At 40.1% G+C, this 16,766-nt stretch overlaps 1 protein-coding gene across 11 annotated transcripts in view; it reads left to right on the top strand.

Annotated features, from left to right (window-relative positions):
• SPAG9 (sperm associated antigen 9) overlaps positions 1-16,766 on the top strand; it is a 153,725-nt gene that overhangs the window by 125,158 nt on the left and 11,801 nt on the right. For 8 of the 11 annotated variants that reach the window (XM_024234703.3, XM_024234705.3, XM_024234707.3 and 5 more), the window contains 8 exons: positions 279-450; positions 3,555-3,773; positions 4,359-4,554; positions 7,008-7,133; positions 8,485-8,565; positions 9,269-9,336; positions 11,594-11,742; positions 14,355-14,526. In XM_024234703.3, coding sequence (XP_024090471.2) covers positions 279-450; positions 3,555-3,773; positions 4,359-4,554; positions 7,008-7,133; positions 8,485-8,565; positions 9,269-9,336; positions 11,594-11,742; positions 14,355-14,526 — 1,183 coding nt within the window. The remainder of the gene's footprint in view (positions 1-278; positions 451-3,554; positions 3,774-4,358; positions 4,555-7,007; positions 7,134-8,484; positions 8,566-9,268; positions 9,337-11,593; positions 11,743-14,354; positions 14,527-16,766) is intronic. The other 3 variants (XM_063718135.1, XM_024234706.3, XM_063718134.1) reach the window with 1 other exon arrangement.

The raw sequence follows: 16,766 nt of genomic DNA on the forward strand, positions 1-16,766 counted from the left end.
TTCACTATTACGAGAATAGCATCGGAAAGACTGGCCCCCATGATTAGATTACCTCCCCCTGGGTCCCTCTCACAACATGTGAGAATTCGGGGAGATACAATTCAAGTTGAGTTTTGGGTAGGGATGCAGCCAAACCACATCAGTGGTTGTATTTTTACCCTTCCAAATAATCTGGAAATAAATTTGAAATAGTATTGCCTTTTACTGTAACAGCACCACCTTGTGAATATTTGCACATACATATTGTTTTAAACATTTTTCCTCCTTTGTCTATACAGGAACAGCAGAAGGAGTTAAAAAATCAAGAAGAATTATCCAGTCTAGTTTGGATCTGTACCAGCACTCATTCGGCTACAAAAGTTCTTATTATTGATGCTGTTCAACCTGGCAACATCCTAGACAGTTTCACTGTTTGCAACTCTCATGTTCTGTGCATTGCAAGTGTGCCAGGTAAGAGTGAGTCATGCGTTTCTCTGCCCTCCCCTCCATCCATACCACCTACCTGCTGGGCACTGATGTAGCAGCTGAAGATGCAGTTCTGTACTTTGCTGTCATGAAGCTTATGTTCTAGTTAGGGAAGATTAAAAAACAAACTGGAAACCATTGAATAAAGAAGATATTTTCAGGTAGTGAAGAATACTGTGAAGAAAATAAAACAACGGGAATATGAGAAAATAACTGGGAGCCAGAGGACTGTTTGGATTAATTAATAAGGAAAGATCTTCTAAAGTTTTGGATTAAACATTATGTGATGTTAAAACATTAGTTTAAAAATTAAAGAAGTGTATGTGATATATCCATATGTTGGAATATTATTCAGCCATAAAAAGGAATGAAGTTCTTTTTTATATTTTATATTTTATTGTGGAACACTTAATATGAGATCTACTCTTTTTTTTTTTTTTTTTTTGAGACAGAGTCTTACTCTGTCACCCAGGCTGGAGTGCAATGGCATGATCTCGGCTCACTGCAACCTCCACCTTCTGGGTTCAAGTGATTCTCCTGCCTCAGCCTCCCGAGTAGCTGGAATTACAGGCACCTGCCACCACGCCTGGCTAATTGTTTGCATTTTTACTAGAGATGGGGTTTCACCATGTTGGTCAGGCTAGTCTTTTTTTTTGTTTTTGTTTTTTTTTTTGAGATGGAGTCTTACTCTGTCACTCACACTGGAGTGCAGTGGCACCGTCTCGGCTTACTGCAACCTCTACCTCCTGGGTTCAAGCTATTCTTTTGCCTTAGCCTCCCAAGTAGCTGGGACTACAGGCATGAGCCACTACACCCGGCTAATTTTTGTATTTTTGGTAGAAACGGGGTGTCACCATATTGGCCAGATTGGTCTCGAACTCCTAGACCTCGTGATCTGCCCGCCTCGGTCTCCCAAAGTGCTGAGATTACAGGCGTGACCCACCACCCCTGGCAGTCAGGTTAGTCTTGAACTCCTGACCTCAGGTGATCCACCCGCTTCATCCTCCCAAAGTGCTGGGATTACAGGCATGAGCCACTGAACCCAGCCTGAGATCTACCCTCTTAACACATTTTTGTTTTGGTTTTGAGACAGGGCCTCACTCTGTTGCCCAGGCTGGATTGCAGTGGTGCAGTCACAACTCATTGCAGCCTGACCTCCCAGGCTCAAGTGATCATCCCAGCTCAGCCTCCCAAGTAGCTGGGACCACAGGCGCACACTACCACACCTGGCTAAGTTTGTACTTTTTGTAGGCAGGGTTTCACCATGTTGCCCAAGCTGGTCTGGAACTCCTGGGCTCAAGTGATCTGCCTGCCTTGGCCTCCCAAAGTACTGGGATGCCCAGCCCTCTTAACAAATTTTTAAGAGTACAATATATTATCCTCTAGGTAGAAGTTCTGACACATGTTATAACACAGATGAACCTTGGAAACACTATGCCAAAGGAAATAAGTCGGACACAAAAGGACAAATATTATATGATTCCACTTATATGAGATATCTAGAATAGGCACATTCATAAAAACATAGAGTTTCTGTGTGAGGTGATGGGAAAGCTTTAGAAATAGGCCGGGCATGGAGGTTCACACTCATAATCCCAGCACTGTCAGAGGCCAAGGTGGGACGATCACTTGAGCCCAGAAGTTCGAGACCAGTCTGGGCAATATAGTGAGACCTCATTTCCACAAAAAAACAGAAAATGAGGCGGGAGGATAACTTGAGCCTGGAAGGTCAAGACTGCAATGAGCTATGATTGCACCACTACACACCCACCTGGGCAACGGGAGTAAGACCCTGTGTTTAAAAAAAAAAAAAAAAAAAAAAAAAAAAAAGGACCTGGCATGGTGGCTTACGCCTGTAATCCCGACACTTTGGGAGGCTGAGGTGGGCGGATCACCTGAGGTCAGGAGTTCGAGACCAGCCTGGCCAACATGGTAAAACCCCGTCTCTACTAAAAATACAAAAATTAGCCAGGTGCAGTGGCAGGCGCTTGTAATCGCAGCTACTTGGGAGGCTGAGACAGGAGAATTGCTTGAACCTGGGAGGCGGAGGTTGCAGTGAGCCAAGACTGTGCCATTGCACACCAGCCTGGGCAACAAGAGTGAAACTTTGTCGCCAAAAAAAATAATAATAATAATGGTGATGGCTACACAGTGTTATAAATATTAATGCCAATATTGTAAATATTAGTGCCACTGAATTGTACACTTTTAAATGGTTAAAGTGGCAAATTTTGTTTATATATATGTATTATTTTTACTGCAATAAAAGTTTTTAGTGTGATATAAATAAAACAATTTTCTAAATTAAAAAATGAGATTTATTTTTATATTGTAAATATTTTTATATTATAAATGCTTAGTTTTTAATGTTTTACTAATATCTAAGTCACCCTATATACTTGGGGTATTTAATTTTTAACAGTAATGGATAGAAGCTTATACTTCAAGTAGTAGCAGTAGCCTTGATGATTTAAAAGAATTTTTTTTTTGGCTGACGTCAGATATGATTAGATTGTTTTTAACCTGTGGCTGCTGAGGAGCTCGCTAAGAACAGAAGCTGGCTAGGCGTGGTGGCTTGCACCTGTAATCCCAGGACTTGTTTGAGGTTGGTGGATCCCTTGAGGCCAGGAGTTCAAGACTAGCCTGACCAACATACCGAAACCCTGTCTCTATCAAAAATACAAAAATTAGCCAGGCGTGGTGGCTCACACTGGTAGTCCCAGCTACTCAGGAGGCTGAGGCAGGAGAATCACTTAAGCCCAGGAGGCGGAGGTTGCAGTGAGCTGAATCATGCCACTGTACTCCAGCCTGGGCGACAGAGTAAGACTCTGTCTCAAAAAAAAAAAAAAAGTTTATTTTCTGACATTTTTTTGTTTATTTGCACTTGTGTTAATAGAAGTATTTTCTTAAATTTTAAAGTTACCTTCCCATATTGTGAAGATTTGTTTATGTAAATTTAGCGCTACCTGTATTCAACTAGCTGTACATCTCACCTGCATAACTCTCATTTCAAACCTGTAATTGTTTTAGTAAAAAAAATGTTATTTATAGAAGTTTACTTTGCTGTTACAAGAAGATTTATTTTTCAGGTGCACGAGAAACAGACTACCCTGCAGGAGAAGATCTTTCAGAATCTGGTCAGGTAGACAAAGCATCTTTATGTGGAAGCATGACAAGCAACAGCTCAGCAGAGACAGACAGCCTGTTAGGAGGCATCACAGTGGTTGGTTGTTCTGCAGAAGGTGTGACAGGAGCTGCCACTTCCCCTAGTACCAATGGTGCTTCTCCAGTGATGGATAAACCACCAGGTATATCCATTCTCTTTACCTGCCATCTGTATAGAGTCTAAGGCTACCCTCAGATGCCTCATTATGGACTTAATTTAGATCTTAAGTAACAAGGTTGAAAGAACTTGAAAGAAGATGCTGTAGGCCGGGCACGGTGGCTCACACCTGTAATCCCCGCACTCTGGGAGGCCAAGGCGGGTGGATCACGAGGTCAGGAGATCAAGACCATTCTGGCTAACACAGTGAAACCCCGTCTCTACTAAAAAATACAAAAAATTAGCCGGGCGTGGTGGCGGGTGCCTGTAGTCCCAGCTACTCGGGAGGCTGAGGCAGGAGAATGGCGTGAACCTGGGAAGTGGAGCTTGCAGTGAGCCGAGATCGCGCCACTGCACTCCAGCCTGGGCAACAGAGCAAGACTCCATCTCAAAAAAAAAAAAAAAAAAAGTATGCTGTAATGACTGTTAAATGGAATCAAGAATTCTTAATTTCATGATACAGTGTGAAGGAGTGGGTAGATGGAATGGAATTCTGTAGCAGGGGTTTGTGTGGGGAAATAATTGGAGGAGAAAAGCCCAGACTCGGAATAGTGTTTTATTTACTTTGTAGAAGTGGAAGCAGAAAATAGTGAGGTTGATGAAAATGTTCCAACAGCAGAAGAAGCAACTGAAGCTACAGAAGGGAATGCGGGGTCAGCTGAAGACACAGTGGACATCTCCCAAACTGGCGTCTACACAGAGCATGTCTTTACAGATCCTTTGGGAGTTCAGATCCCAGAAGACCTCTCCCCAGTGTATCAGTCGAGGTATAATAATGGGTCATCAACTTAGGAAACTGGGTGAAGTGCACAAATAAAAGGAACCAAAATAATCTCAAACAGTCAAAAGATTTCCACTAATTAGTGTCACTGTGGTGGATTAAAAGATACCTATTCTTGTGATAACTTCATGTATTCCCTCTCCATCATTCTCACTGGATATTCCCCCCCATTTCTTCCATACACCTTCCAATTTAAAAAAAAATCTTACCTATAAAAGTATAATCATGCATCAGTCAACAATGGGGATGCGTTCTGAGAAATGTGTCATTAGGTGATTCATCATTGGGTGAACATCATAGAGTGCATTTACACAAATCTAGATGGTATGGCTTATCACACACCTAGGCCATATGGTATAACCCATTGCTCCTAGGCTAGAAACCTGTACAGCATGTTACTGTACTGAATACTGTAGATAATTGGAACATAACGATAAGTATTTGTGTATGTAAACATGCACAAGGTACTATAAAAATATAGTAGTATAATCTTGTGGAACCACCACCATATATGCTGTCCATCATTTTCCAAAATGGTTTTACCAGGTGTGTGACTATATATTAGTCAAAATCTTTCTGTTCATTTTCTCCTCTGGTCTGTTTTTTTTTTTTTTTTTTTTTTCTTTTTTTTTGTACTTACTGTCTTCCATTCTATTAGTAATTCTTTGTCATTTTAATCCCATCCCTACTCTAATTTTCACTCCAGTTATCAGCAAAATTGGCCATTGTTTAAATCTGCCATTGTATAAGTTTCCCACATGGGTGTGGATGACCTTTTTGAATTTAGTTTTCATGCAAATATTTTATTAAAAAACAATTCAGATAGTTCCAGTGGCTCATGCCTATAATCCCAGCACTTTGGGAGGCTGAGCAGGAGAATTGCTTGAGTCCAGGAGTTCAAGACCAACCTGAGCAACATAGTGAGACCCTCATCTCTACAAAAAACTTAATGATTAGCTGGGTGTGGTAGTGTGCACCTGTGGTCCCAGCTACTCAGGAGGCTGAGGTGGGAGGATTGCTTGAGCCCTGGGAGCTGGAGGCTACAGTGAGCCATGATCTTACTACTGCACTGCTGCCTGGGAAACAGAGCAAGACTCTGTCTCAGAAAACAAACAAACCAAAGAAAACTATTTGTTTTAGGCTCTTCAGTTAAAGGGTTGGTTAATCTAGGCCCATTTAGTGAATTATTTCATTTTCTTTCCTGCCTTTTCTAGATCCCCTCTAGATGAGAGTCTCTTTAAACTAGATCCTTTTTAAAGTTTAATATTCTTAGTGTATAAAGTAAGAAAGATTAATTAATAACCCACTTAATGCCTAGTGGTCCATTATTGGAATGCTAAGCTTGTGGGAGTTATTCATATCCTACTGCTCAAGGTCATCACTAAGGTCTGATTTTTTACCAAAAAAATTTGCAACCTCCGGCATAAATGGGTTAACATTTAATTCTTTTTTTTTTTTTGGAGATGGAATCTCACCTTGTCACCCAGGCTGGAGTGCAGCAGCGCAATCTCAGCTCACTGCAACCTCCGCCTTCCGGGTTCAAGCGATTCTCCTGCCTTAGCCTCACAAGTAGCTGGGATTGCAGGCATGTGCTGCCACACCCAGCTAATTTTTGTATTTTTAGTAGAGATGGGGTTTCATCATGTTGGCTAGGCTGGTCTTGAACTCCTGGCCTCAAGAAATCCGCCCACCTCACCCTCCCAAAGTGCTGGGATTATAGGCGTGAGCCACCACACCTGGCTTGAATTATTAATTTAAGAATAAGTCGTGTTTGAATTTGATAGCCTGGTTATATATCTTTTACTAAATATGCCCTGACAATTCAAAGGAAAGGTTTTGTGATAGAATATTAAACATATTTCAGTTTATTAATTTATTTTAGGTAATTCTTTATATTTCTCCCTCCTTTTTGTATGTGTGTATCCTTCCCTTCTCTCTCACCTGAGAAGAAACTATGACAAAACCCAAAATAAGAGACAGCCATAGTAATTGTCTGAATATTAACTGCTGTATTTCATTACCATGTCTTATTATCTTTTCTGCTCCTTGGGCTTCCTAGTTTGTTAATGTTATTTCTGGTACAATTGTTGAAATATGTGATGTAAGCTTTTGACTTTGGCTTTTCTGAAATTTTGGTGGTTTCTTTTTTTTTTTTTTAACTAAAAATTTAAGCCAGGTGCGAGTGTGTGTGTGCCTCTAGTCCCTGTTATTCAGGAGGCTGAGATGGAAAGATCACTTGAGCCTGAGAGGTCAAGGCTGCAGTGAGCCCTGATTGTGCCACTGTACTCCAGCCCGGGTGACAGAGTGATACCCTATCTCTAAAAAATAAATAAATAATAAACAAATGAACAAACTTAAATATAGATGTATTCAGTCCCTGAAAACTATAACTATAGTTAAGTATACTCAGATTTCTTTCCTTTTGCCCTCCCTTTCCAGCAATGACTCAGATGCATATAAAGATCAAATATCAGTACTGCCAAATGAACAAGACCTGGTGAGAGAAGAAGCCCAGAAAATGAGTAGTCTTTTACCAACTATGTGGCTTGGAGCTCAAAATGGCTGGTAGGTGTCAACACTTTTAACATTAGAATATGTTTATTGTTTTACTTTTGCTTTTGAAATCAGAAGATAAGTAAAATATGGTAAACAAATACAAAAAGTGTGGATTAATGCAAAGAATTTTATATACACACACAATTTGATGTTATGTTGCAACTACCACATAAACTGGACTTGCACTCGTTCTGAATAGTAAGCCATATGTTTCTTTGTCACAGAATGTTCCCTTTCTATAATATTCTTGGAAGAAGAGGTATGTAAAATTTTAAAATCGAGGTACTCCAGAAATAGAAGATCCTGAACAGCACAAAGACAGAGAATATTTAATTTATGTAGGCTAGAATGTGGGCAGGAAAACGGGGATTAAACCAACATTTTCGCTGCAGGAAGGCCCAATCCCAACTTTTAGTGATTTTTTTACTAAGATAGGTAAAACAAATCACAATCTGCAAAGTCAGATGATGATAACTAATATTATATGGTTTGTTCACTTTCCAGTTGTGTGGAGAGTTTTACAAAATTGTGCATTTACAAAGGTTAAGCAAGATTACTGTTGAGAATCTCTAATCCAAAATTTAAAACTCTTTGACCACTGTTATGACGCTAGCAGGTAATGCTCATTGGAGCATTTTGGATTTTTGAATTAGGAATACTCAACTGTTATGTATAATGTAAACATTCTAAAATCTGAAAAAGTCAGAAATCCAAACACCTCTGGTCCCAAGCATTTCAAATAAGGGTTACTCAACCTGTAGTACGTCTTTTTCATATGAGTCCAATACTATAAAGTGAAGAGTTGGCACACTTAGTGTAACTGTCTTCCAGTGGAGCATTATGGGCACTGAAGTTTGAATTTCATATAAATCTCCCCTGTCACAAAATACCCCTGATTTCCCCACACACACACCTTTAAAAATGTAAAAAGTATTCTTAGCTTGCAAGCTGGATTAAAACAGGTGGCAGACTGGATCTGGCCTGTAGGCCATAGTTTGCCACTGCCTGTGTGGGCCACTCTGTCATCCAAAAGTTATAGGTCAGTGTAGTAGAGAGGTAAGGCAATTCAAAAAAAGAGTTTTGCCCAAGGACCAAGTGTGTGACACTGACTGTGCATTGCACTAGTTCCTGCTTTTCAGTCTTCATATGTTTCTCTTTGCTCAGCAGCCTATTTCTTTACCTTAGGCCTACCCTCACTCTCATTTTTCTTTTCTGACCATTGCACAAAAGCTGCAGCACCTTTTCCTAAAATTTATATGTTACTCTTCTTTCCTTCTGAATGAACTTCGTGATCATTGTTAGATATATGCAATGTCTTGATGTTCTCTATGCCTTACCAGTGTTGACTTTGTTCTTGCAGTTTGTATGTCCATTCATCTGTAGCCCAGTGGAGGAAATGTCTCCATTCCATTAAACTTAAAGATTCGATTCTCAGTATTGTGTAAGTTTTATTTTGGAAATTCTTCTTGTTAAAACTATGCATTTTGGTATAAACTAGATTTTAAGACTTTGAAAGCTAATACATGTTTCACGACTAAATTAGTATCCAATTTGTTTGTTTTTTTAACCCTTTTTATGGAACTAGAGAAGTTAAGTGAGAATGAAACTGTATAATAGAAAATGAAGTAGAAAGGAAAACTTGCTTGAGTCCTCACCATACTGCGATTTCTTTAACACTGCAAGAAATAACCAATACCTATTAATTTATGTTTATTTTAGAATATTCTTTATGGCTTGTGAATATGTTGATTGGGGCATTGATTTACTAGTTCTTTTCTATGTGTTCACTATCAAAAATCAGACAGTTTATCTCTGAGCCCACAGGGCTGACTCTGTTGGTTCCACTCAAGGTGCATGTCTCTGGTCTTTGGAGTTTGTGTTGATTGTCTGTGATGAGAGGAGAAGCTTGGGCCAGAAAGTGAAACAACTGAGATACCATTCATACTGTTTATTTAGTTCAGCTGACATTTTTTCATAGCAGAACATGCACAGTGAAGAAAGCGATGTGTTCATTTATATTCTGCTGTCAGCTCCTTAACTCATCACAGATTGGCCCTTTGTGAGGCCCTGAACTAGTTCAGTAGCATGTGGTCCCTTCTGTATTCCTGAATGGAGAGTTCTGAACTCCCCTTTCCTGTTTGCAGACACGTGAAGGGAATCGTGTTAGTAGCCTTGGCTGATGGCACCCTTGCAATCTTTCACAGAGGAGTGGGTGAGTGGTGATGTGTATATAACATGGACACTAATTTGTTGCTTTGCAAAGCATTTTTAAGTAGATTGGTTTATGTTTTAAAGAAATGATACTCAGGATAAAGAATAAATACTAACAATACACAACATCAGTAAATATATTAGTGCGTGCATGGAGGTATACATTAACAGATACCTTAGGGAAAATATGTTTACCACCATGGGCATTTTATGGTACTTTTATTTTATTTTATTTTATTTTTTGAGATGGAGTCTCGCTCTGTCACCCAGGCTGGAGTGCAGTGGCGCGATCTCAGCTCACTGCAAGCTCCCCCTCCTGGGTTCACACCATTCTCCTGCCTCAGCCTTCCGAGTAGCTGGACTACAGGCACCTGCCACCACGCCCGGCTAATTTTTTTGTATTTTCAGTAGAGACAGGGTTTCACTGTGTTAGCCAGGATGGTCTCGATCTCCTGACCTCGTGATCTGCCCGCCTTGGCTTCCCAAAGTGCTGGAATTACAGGCGTGAGCCACCGTGCCCGGCCGGTACTTTTAAATAATGTGATAGGGAGGCATTTATTTTTCATTCATATACTTATGCAATTTGGAGAAACTTGGTGTTTTTTTAATGTCCTGTGTTTTAAAAATAATTTGTGTCCACTTAACATTTGGACCTTTTTTTAAAGAATTTTAATTGGGTAAGGTTTAATCATTTTCATGTCAGCTTATTTATATTTTCCCCCTTTAAAACCATTGTTTCATCTATAGAGGGGTGGTGGTATCAGAAACCCTACCTTGAATGAATTAAGTTGAGAGAATTTAGTATGTATTCCTCCATAACTCCTTGGTACTTGTGTCAACCAAAAATGATACATCATTTTCTACCCACTTGATTGGTATATCTAGGAAGTATTATGAAACATAGATACCCTGAATTTGGATTTTAGAAAGGCTTTTCCCAAAATCTCCTATCTTTCTGGGCTGGGGAAATGTGGAGTAGATGACAGTTAGGTGCTTTTGTAATTGATTGGTACTTGAAAATTGCTGGTTAATGACTCCATATCATCAAAGAGCGAGAGGGCTCCATTTTACCTTTTTCAGCCCTTTATCTATGTTTAATCTTCACAGTAAATTATTAAGAAAGTTCCATGGTCATCCTCATTTTATAGATGAGGAAACTGAAACACAGAGCATTTTGGTAACTTTTTCATGGCCACTCAGCTAATAAGTGGAAAAGCCTAGAAAAAAAATGAAACAATGAATATTTTGGTAAATTGAATTCAAAATAATATTGACAGAATAAGACAAGTAAAATGCATTTGGTAAGTGTCAATGTAAAGTCCTGCATTTGAGTTCAGAAGAGCAAGATGGGGAAACATGTCTGAAGAGTGAGAATTACCTAAAGGTTGACTATAAACTGAGTATGAGTTTAATGCCTTAAGCCTCAAAGACAAGGCTGGTGATAATCCTGCTCTACTAGGCTAGATAAAGACAGCATATTCAATGGACATCAACAAAACAGAGTTAGGACGAAGGGTCTATAAACTGTGGTAGGTACAGAGCACATGCCAAAGATACTTGGTTTTGAAAAGAGAAGACATAGGGCTGTAACGAAGAAGTTTGTACTGGATTTATTCTTTTGTTTCCACTCTGCAAGACTGCAGACGAATGGGTGATTACATACAAAAAGACAGACTTTAGCTAGGTGTGGGTAATATTTTTCAATTAAAGCTGTCTGAAAATAGAATGGCTGCTTTGTGAGGCAGTGTGCTCACAAAAGCTAACAAAGCAAAACGAGGTTCTGGTGACTGGTTCTCCTTCATATTTCTAGTATCACTGAAAATGTAGTAGTATGCGTAATTCCTAAAGTGTTAGCAATGAGTTGCCCTCAACTTCTACCCAAGAAAATACATCAAAATTCACATGAGTGAGAGACGTTATTCCCAAAATAACCTTAAGTCCATTCTAATTCGAAAAATATTATGATAAACAGATAACTTGTAACTGATTTATCATCACATCACTGCTTTTGTGAGCATGTTTTAAAGGGGGTCTAGGTACTGGGTGGCACTTTGAAGCAGATGACCTTTGAGGGTCTCTTCCAACTTTGCAGCTTATGGAATAAAAGAACCCAGGCTGCAAATAAAAGGTATACTTAGTACATGGTACTTTGAGTGCTTCCTCAGTAAATTTAATTATACAACAAATAAAATGTTTCTTGTGTTGAAATTGAGTAACAGGTGGTATGCATTTACTATAACCTTTTATTTCTTTTAAAGACGGGCAGTGGGATTTGTCAAACTATCACCTCTTAGACCTTGGACGGCCTCATCATTCCATCCGTTGCATGACTGTGGTACATGACAAAGTCTGGTGTGGCTATAGGAACAAAATCTATGTGGTGCAACCAAAGGCCATGAAAATAGAGGCAAGTTATTAGCCTATGTTTTCTGTATTTATTGAATTTGTATTATCCGAAGACTATTAGACTATAATTATTTTCAGCTTCTTTAGAAATTGTTTCTGGATCTGTGTGTTTTAGGGCACTTGAGTAATGTATTTGAATATCTTAGCTTTCTGTGTTACTTAACTTTCTTGCCACTTTTGACTGTGAGGGTAGGAAGTGGCTTTTTAAAAAAGGAAAGAGGATTCATACGTGAATGTTTAAATGTGTGTCTGTGTATATATCCAGAGATATGTATGTGTTTTTGTTTGAATACATGGTTCTTTTTATGTTTAGTTATATGAGGATTGTTTGAGAAGAGGATTCCTCCTTGTCCTCCCCATGTGTAATCCAGGCGTATCCACATATGTGTCCCAGACAGAAATAACATTGCACTGGGAATTTGTTGTAAAAATGAAAACCTCCTAACCTCCTAGCATCGTTTTCTTTTTTCTTTTGTCCGAGACAAGAGTCTTCCTCTGTCACCCAGGCTGGAGTGCATTGGCACGTTCTTGGCTCACTGCAACTTCCGTCTCCCAGGTTCAAGCAATTCTGCTGCCTCAGCCTCTAAAGTAGCTGAGATTACAGGCTCCCACCACCACAGCCGACTAATTTTTTTTGTATTTTTAGTAGAGACGGGGTTTCACCATGTTGGCCAGGCTGGTCTCGAACTAACTCCCAACCTCGTGATCCGCCCACCTTGGCCTCCCAAAGTGCTGGGATTACAGGCATGAGCCACCGCGTCCGGCCTAGCATTGTTTTCTTACAGTTTTGTTTTGTTTGTTTTTTTGTCACAATACATAAATACATTCTAAATGTTTAGGGGAAAAGAAAAACATACAGGAAATTTTAAGGTGAAAGCTCTCCTTCACCCTCCCCCAAATCACATTTCTTTCCCTAGAAGTCTCAAAGTTAACCGTTTGGTGTTTGTTTTTTATATCAATTCTATCTATCTGTCTGTCTGTCTGTCTGTCTGTCTATCTATCTATCTATCTATCTATCTATCATCTGTATATCTGTTTATATCTATCTAATTAGCTAGCTGTCTAGCTGTCTATCCATCCATCCATCCATCCATCCATCCATCCATCCATCCATCCATCCATCCATCCATCCATCTATCCACACACAGGTTGAATATCCCTTATTGAAAATGCTTGAGACCAGAAGTGTTTCAGATTTTGGATTTTTTTCAGATTTGGAATATTTGCATATACATAAATAATGAAATATCTTGGGCATGGAACCCAAAGTCTAAACATAAAATTTATTTATGTTTCCTGTATACTTTATAACAGTGAAAAATATGATATACCATTAGTGCAGTAAAAAAAAATACTGTGTTCAGGGTGACTTATGCTATCATATCAGCACTTAAAACACTTTCAGATTTTAAAACATTTCAGATTTCAGATTTTTGGATTGGGAATGCTCAGCCTGTACCTCACACACATATACAGCAGTGTGGGTTCCTTTTAGTTTAATTATATTCTGGTATTTTTGTTTATTTGTTTTGAGACAAGGTCTCACTCTGTCACCCAGGATAGAGTGCAGGGGCGCAATCATAGCTCACTGCAGCCTCAAACTCCTGGGCTCTCGCAGGCCTCCTGCCTCAGCCTCCCAAGTAGCTGAGATCACAGGCACACAACATTATACCTGGCTAATTTTTCTTTAATTTATTTGTAGAGACGGGGTCTTGCTATGTTGCCCAGACTGGCCTCAAACTCCTGGGCTCAAGTAGTCCTCCCACCTCAGCCTCCCAAGTAGCTGGGAATACAGGCATGCACCACTATTCCCAGCTAATTTTTGTATTTATAGTAGAGTTGGGGTGTCACCGTGTTTCCCAGGCTGATCTCAAACTCCTATGCTCAAGAGATCCTCACACCTCGGCCTTCCAAAGTGCTGGGATTAGAGGTGTGAGCCACCAGCGCCCAGCCTGATTAATTGTGACCTTATTTCAACACAGTGGCTCTGCAACAACACAAAATCCGGAGATAAAATCTTTCTGTTAGGCCAGGTGCGGTGGCTCATGCTTGTAATCCCAGCACTTTGGAAGGCCAAGGTGGGCAGATCACTTGAGGTCAGGAGTTTGAGACCAGCCTGGCCAACATGATGAAAGCCTGTCTCTACTAAAAATACAAAAATTAGCCCGGCGTGGTGGTATGCGCCTGTAATCCCACTACTCAGGAGGCTGAGGAAGGAGAACCGCCTGAACCCAGGAAGGGGAGGTTGCAGTGAGCCGAGATTGTGCCATTGCACTCCAGCCTGGGCGACAAGAGTAAAGACTCTGTCTCAAAAATAAAAAATAAAAAAATAAAAAAAACTGTCCGTTGAACACTGTTACATAGTGTGGATGTGCTAGTATTGCTGTTATAAGGTGATATCCTATATAGTGCTCAAGTCCAATATCCTGTTCTTAGTTCTTTATTTTTTGCGTTCTAGGATGAAAACAATTGTGTATATAAGAGTAATCATGTTTAATATATAATATTTGGGCTTCTCTTTTAATAGTCTGCTAACTTGTGCAAATTAGCACAGTTTTAAATATGAAATTCTATGTAGCAAAAGTAACTTTGTGATTGGACAATCTCTCCTAGAAATCTTTTGATGCACATCCCAGGAAGGAGAGCCAAGTGCGACAGCTTGCGTGGGTGGGGGATGGCGTGTGGGTCTCCATTCGCTTGGATTCTACGCTCCGTCTCTATCATGCACACACTTATCAACATCTACAGGATGTGGACATTGAGCCTTATGTAAGCAAAATGTTAGGTAAGCTTCCAACGCGTTTTATCTTTACCAATCGAAGAGGGTGTTTTATTTTATCTATCTATTTGTTTATTGAAATGGGGTCTTGCTTTGTTGCCCAGGATGGAGTGCAGTGGCTATGCACAGGTGCAGTCATAGCACACTATAGCCTTGAACTCCTGGGCTCAAGCGATCCTCTCACCTCAGCCTCTGGAGTAGCTGGGACTGTAGGTAGGCACATGCCATCTCACCCAGTCCTTGTTTTTATTTTTAAATAGTCTAAAATGCTGGGTAGAACCAATGAATTAAGTTACCTCAGGAGTAGTGAACTTTTATCACTGAAAGTGTCAGACAGATGTTTCAATCTACCTTGTTCTTTTTTTTTTTTTTTTTTTTTCTTTTTTTCAAGGCAGGGTCTCACTCTGTCACTTAGGCTGGAGTGCAGTGGCACCATCACGGCTCACTGCAGCTTTGACTTCCTGGGCTCAAGTGATCCTCCCACCTCAGCCTCCCCAGTAGCTGGACAGGCCTGCACCATCATGCTTGGCTCCTTTTTTTTTTTTTTTTTCCCTGTAGAAATGGGGTTTCACTATGTTGCCCAGGCTGGCCTTAAACTCCTGGGCTCAAGTGATTGGCCCACCTCAGCCTCCCAAAGTGCTGGTGTTACAGGCATGAGCCAATGCACCTGGCCCCTTATTGTTCTTGACGGAAAGTTGGGATCATTTTGGACTCCTCTTATTTCCCACATCTAATCTGTCACCGGGAACTGTCAAGTCTGCCTCTAAAACTGTATTAAATCAGTTACTTCTTTATCTCTACCACTATCCTTTTGCCCCCAGGCCTCCTAACTGGGCTGCCTGTTGCCACCCCAGTCTGTTCTCTGCCTAGTAACGAAGGTGCAGATATTACCTTGACACACCTCCACTGTTGCCTTTAGGTGAGGTGACATGACCAGGAGACCTTACATGTTCTTAAACACTCTCCTTGCTCATACCGACCCACAGCTCAGCAAGCTCCTTCCCATTTCAGGGTCCTCACATGTACTGCTGTATCATCTACCTGGGAAGTTCTTCTTTGTCCCTTTTTACTTACTTAGCTTTCAGGTCATAGCCTACCTGTCATAATCGGGAGAGACCATTTAGGTCCTGTCATACTTTTTCTTCATGGGCTTGTCATTATTGTGATCACACCGGTATTATGTGATTCTTGTTTATAATCTCTCCCCTACAGACCCTAAGCCCCATGAAGATCAGGGACCATCATTGTCTTGTTCCCTGCTCTGTCTTTAGCACTTGACCTAGTGTTATAATGATGATTAGGAATGTCATAAAGGATTCCTTTCATAAAAATGATTGAACTGGATCAGTGGTTTTCAACCATTTAGAGTTACTGCCCTCAGAAAACCTTATTTCTAGCTATGTACCTTCTCCCTAGAATGTATACACATGCAAACACAAACTAATTTCAGGGATATACTTTGACTGGAGGTTAAAGGTTCCTAGGTTAGGCTGAATGGTAATTAAGCCTCCCTCTAACACTGTGATTCAGCGATCATGCCCTCAGTTCTTGTAAGTAGAACTTATGAGTACTAATATTGTCTTTCTTAAATGTATTACCTGTTCAATAAATTTGTCTTTCAAGTCACTGAAAATAAGATCAGTTGTAAAAATTAACTTGAAATACAAAAATGCATTTATTCTCCCTAAATTATTTGTGTATAATACTTAAAATGTTTAAACTGCTTTAGAACTTAAGTATATAAATGATGGGGAAAGTATAGATTTTGTTTACAAAGATTTTTATCTATGCAAAGAAAACTTAAGGGAAACCAGAACTTTTTCAGCTTATAAGATCAAAGGACACTTGATTTATCTGGGTTTGTTTGTTTTTAGAGACAAAGTCTTGGTCTGTTGCACAGGCTGGAGTGCAGTGATGGGATCACAGTTCACAGCAGCCTCAAACTCCTGTGCTCAAGTGACCCTCCCACCTCAGCCTCCCACATAGCTGGGACTACAGGCATGTGCCACCATGCCTGGCTAATTTTTGTACTTTTTTGTAGAGATGAGGTCTGTTGCCCAGGTTGGTCTCAAACTCCTGGGATCAAGCAGTCATCCCACCTTGTAGGATCTACAGGAGTGAGCCACTGTGCCCTGCCAGTTTCACTGTTTTCTGTTGGGGATTTTTGTTTTATGTGTTGGTTTGGTTTTACAGTTCCCTAAGTAAATCCTGTGTCACAGTTCCTGATGTACCCTATTTCCTGTGTA

This window comes from Pongo abelii, chromosome 19 (genome assembly GCF_028885655.2).
Source record: "Pongo abelii isolate AG06213 chromosome 19, NHGRI_mPonAbe1-v2.0_pri, whole genome shotgun sequence".
In the NCBI taxonomy this organism is placed as follows: domain Eukaryota; kingdom Metazoa; phylum Chordata; class Mammalia; order Primates; family Hominidae; genus Pongo; species Pongo abelii.